Source organism: Penaeus chinensis, chromosome 38, assembly GCF_019202785.1.
Source record: "Penaeus chinensis breed Huanghai No. 1 chromosome 38, ASM1920278v2, whole genome shotgun sequence".
Lineage (NCBI taxonomy): Eukaryota > Metazoa > Arthropoda > Malacostraca > Decapoda > Penaeidae > Penaeus > Penaeus chinensis.
The window spans coordinates 17,307,888-17,311,543 of NC_061856.1; the positions used below are offsets into that span (position 1 = coordinate 17,307,888).

At 43.2% G+C, this 3,656-nt stretch overlaps 1 protein-coding gene across 1 annotated transcript; it reads left to right on the plus strand.

Annotated features, from left to right (window-relative positions):
- Window positions 1-215: 215 nt before the first annotated feature.
- On the plus strand, window positions 216-3,656 carry LOC125045867 (pneumococcal serine-rich repeat protein-like). The gene is made up of 2 exons (XM_047643428.1): window positions 216-1,850; window positions 2,066-3,656. Exon 2 carries the CDS (start codon window positions 2,076-2,078, stop codon window positions 3,654-3,656), a length of 1,581 nt encoding a protein of 526 aa, XP_047499384.1. The 5' UTR covers window positions 216-1,850; window positions 2,066-2,075.

Consider the following 3,656-nt stretch of genomic DNA (forward strand, 5'->3'; position numbering starts at 1 on the left):
ATATATATATATATATATATATATATGAATTGTCAGAATGATATTGTGATATTTCAAAAGTTTATTACATTTCCAGGCATGGGATGAGGGTACCACGCTTGGAAGTAGTGAAACAGAAGTAGCAAGGAGTAGGGAATGGAAACGGCTCAGAGTCAGTGCAAAGAAGAAGGCCTCCCAAGAGAGACCATATGCACTAGGAACGAGTAAGAATTTTAACATCAGTATTGTGTTACTTATATAGAAGCAGACTAAAGGGGACTTTGCGCTAAGTCACGTGGCCCAAAATCTGGGCATTAGGCATTAGTTGAATGGTGATGCTCCCAGGTGTGTGACTTGTAGGTCCAGAACACACACTCCTATGCAGTGTTAAGACTCCTTGCTTCCCTTTTGCAATACTTTGTCTTTTTTCTGCATAAGCTTATTTTGATTCCTTGCCATTTTCCAATGTCAGTGTCAGTTGATGTGCTATTTCAAGATGGTAGTAGACTGTTTTCTGTGCAGAGACTCCATATCATCTTTCTAGGCAGTAAATAATGAGTAAAAGTATTTATGTCATTTTTAATATTTTCATATCACTTGATTTTCTGTAATACACACTGCGCCACAGGTCACAGCATGGGGATTGTGTCCTCCTTGGAGCCGGCGCTCTTCCAGGCGTGGCTCACGGAAGGTACATTCCACACTTGTTTCCCAGTGGAAATAATGTAAGATTCCTTTCCTAATTTTCCCTCAAGAGCTTTTGTGTACTCATGATGAGTCATTCCCCTTAAAGTGCTGTATTGACATGGCCTGGTTAGCCTGGAAATGATGCAATTAAGGTTTCTGGACTGCTCCTTGGTGTGCAGTAAATAGCATAAAAACTGTTTTTATCTTATAAGATATGAGATTCATGTAGAGCACTTGATAGTGCAAGTAAAAAAAAAATCCTTTAGCTGGGTATGATGCATCGCAGAAAATAGCATATTTTAGGTTGGATACCAGTGACATGGGGAGTCAAGAGCATGGAGGGAGCTGGATTATACCTAGCGTGACGGAAATTTTTGATGTGCAGCTCAGTATACCTGTTATCTTCAGATGTCTGGTTCAGTCACTCACAAAGTATCTCACAGTGTATGGGCTAAATATACTCAGTGATGCTGAGAAGTGTGGTAGTTATCACACTCATGCAACTGCGCACACAGTCTGACTGGTCTGAGTGCCCTATGGTTTTGCCTCTCATCATTGTCTAGACGTTCATGATTTTATTCTCAGTATTATCTACTTTAATTACCAGGGTATGAAAAATTTAGCAACATGTTTGTTTCATATATTGCATTTAATCATTATTTTGTTTATAGAAACAAAATCCTGCATTAATATGTTTTCTGATATAAAAGAAAAGAAAATAATTACAATATGTTTGGATGCTGATATATATAAAAACTACCTGTCTCACATCACACAGATATATATTAATAGTGACTTTATTTATATATATCTGGTCTGTACATCACTTTGTTAATCTTCTTAAACGATTATATGATCTCATTCGAACCAAGAGGAAGAAGTAACGAGTGAGGAGGAAGGGGGAAGTGCTCCAGTTAACTCCTTTAATTATATTCTGGACAGCAGAAGGTAAGGGTTTACTGAGAACCTTTTCATGGAAAATTTTCAGTTAGCAATGAAACATGACCCTAGATAGGAGGACCTGCGCCACATGGAGTCATAGCTTCAGTGATTTTGGTTTTCGCGGGCTATGGTTTCCACAATATTGGCGCATTGGGAACTTTTGTGGTTTCCCCACGCAGTACAGAGCCGGGGCTCGTTGTGAGGACACGTTGGTTTACGCTCCTGCGCTCTCGTCGTCATTTGTAAGTATTAGTGTATCCAAATGGAACAGGTCCTCCTTTCCCATTATAGTTTTGTAAAGAAGAAGTGCTACGTCAGATATCATTGTGGCAAATGTTTGTAACACCAACACAACAACAGCAGGTGTTTTAGCTAAATATATTCATGTACTTATGGAAACATGACCCGCCATATGTAGCATAAAAAAAAATATATTTTTTTTCTTTTTTTCTTTTAGAGTTGTTGGAATGCCTCCAAAACGAGAGAGATACCTATCCAAGGAGGATCTAGAACGTTATGTGAACTCTGAGGACTTCAATAAAACAGTTGACATTACAACAGAGGGCATAAGTGACGATGGGGGTGCTGATGAGAGTGTGTGTGGTGATTTAACATCCCCACTCCCAGACCACCCTGTACCCTCTACCTCGCGTGCGTCTCCCCAGTTATCAGAGACAGTCATAGAGTGTACCAGTGATCCTAGTGGTGGTGTGAAAGCAGTGATTACACCGCACAAGGACAAACAAAAGGACGACGGGTGTGATGATCCTGACACAGTGATTGAGTACTCTCAAAGTGGAGATGTGTCTGACCTACAAGCTTGTGTTACGGTACGTAAGGAGATACCCACAATGTCACGACTACGCACCAAACGCCGATTATATGCCTCAACACCACAACTCAAGAAACGTCGAAATGTGGCCACAGAGGTTTCTGATGATTCTGATCCAGACTACATACCTGATGGGTGGGATGATTACCAGTTGTCACCAGTATCTAATGGTAGTCCTGTGAACCGTACAATCATTCATGACAGATCAGCATCCACTTCAACGCTCACCCAGTGTACATCAGCCACTGCCACGCCCACCCAGGATACATCAGCCACTGCCACGCCCACCCAGGGTACATCAGGCACTGCCACGCCCACCCAGAGTACATCAGCCACTGCCACGCCCACCCAGGGTACATCAGCCACTGCCACGCTCACCCAGGATACATCAGCTGCTGCCACACCCACCCAGGGTACATCAGCCAATGCCACGCCCATCCAGGGTACATCAGCCACTACTGCCACGTCCACCCAGGGTACACTGGCCACTGCCACGCCCACCCAGGGTACATCAGCCACTGCCACGTCCACCCCTGATATATCAGCTACTACTAATGCTGATGATGACAAATTTTATTTCAACATTTCAGCATCTCAGTGTCTCACTTCCGACAAGACTGTGTGGTCTAGGAAACCTCTTCGAAGGAGATGCACAGCCACTACCCCAGCTGTCCCATATACCCAAGGGCTGACAGCTACATCAGATACTGCTGACTCAGCCAGGGAACTGTTTTCCCTTTTTATTGATAATGAGATTGTGGCTGACATAGTGAAGTACACCAATCAGAGGATTGATTGTCTTGCCCCAAACTATAGTAACCAAGCCAAAGCAACTGTATCGCATACCTCACAAGCGGAGATAATGGCCCTCATTGGTGTACTTGTACAGTCTGGCGCAAAGCAGGACAATAGGGCAACAGTGATGGAAATGTTCAGTGCACAGCTTGGGACCCCATTGTACCGTTCCGCCATGAACCAAAAAAGATTCAGCTTCCTCCTGCGGGCCCTCCGTTTTGATGATATGACAACACGGGAGGAGAGAAAGAAGGAGGATAAATTGGCCCCATTTAGAGACGTGTGGGACAGGTTTGTCCGGAACTGCATAGTAAATTATGTTCCTGGTTCGGACATCACTGTTGATGAACAGATGTTGGGCTTTAGAGGGCGATGTCCATTCAGATACTATATGAAAAATAACCAACAAAATACAGTTTAA

Excerpts from the sequence above, each read along its gene's own strand:
- LOC125045867 (XM_047643428.1), top strand. The coding sequence starts at position 2,076 with ATGCCTCCAAAACGAGAGAGATACCTATCCAAGGAGGATCTAGAACGT.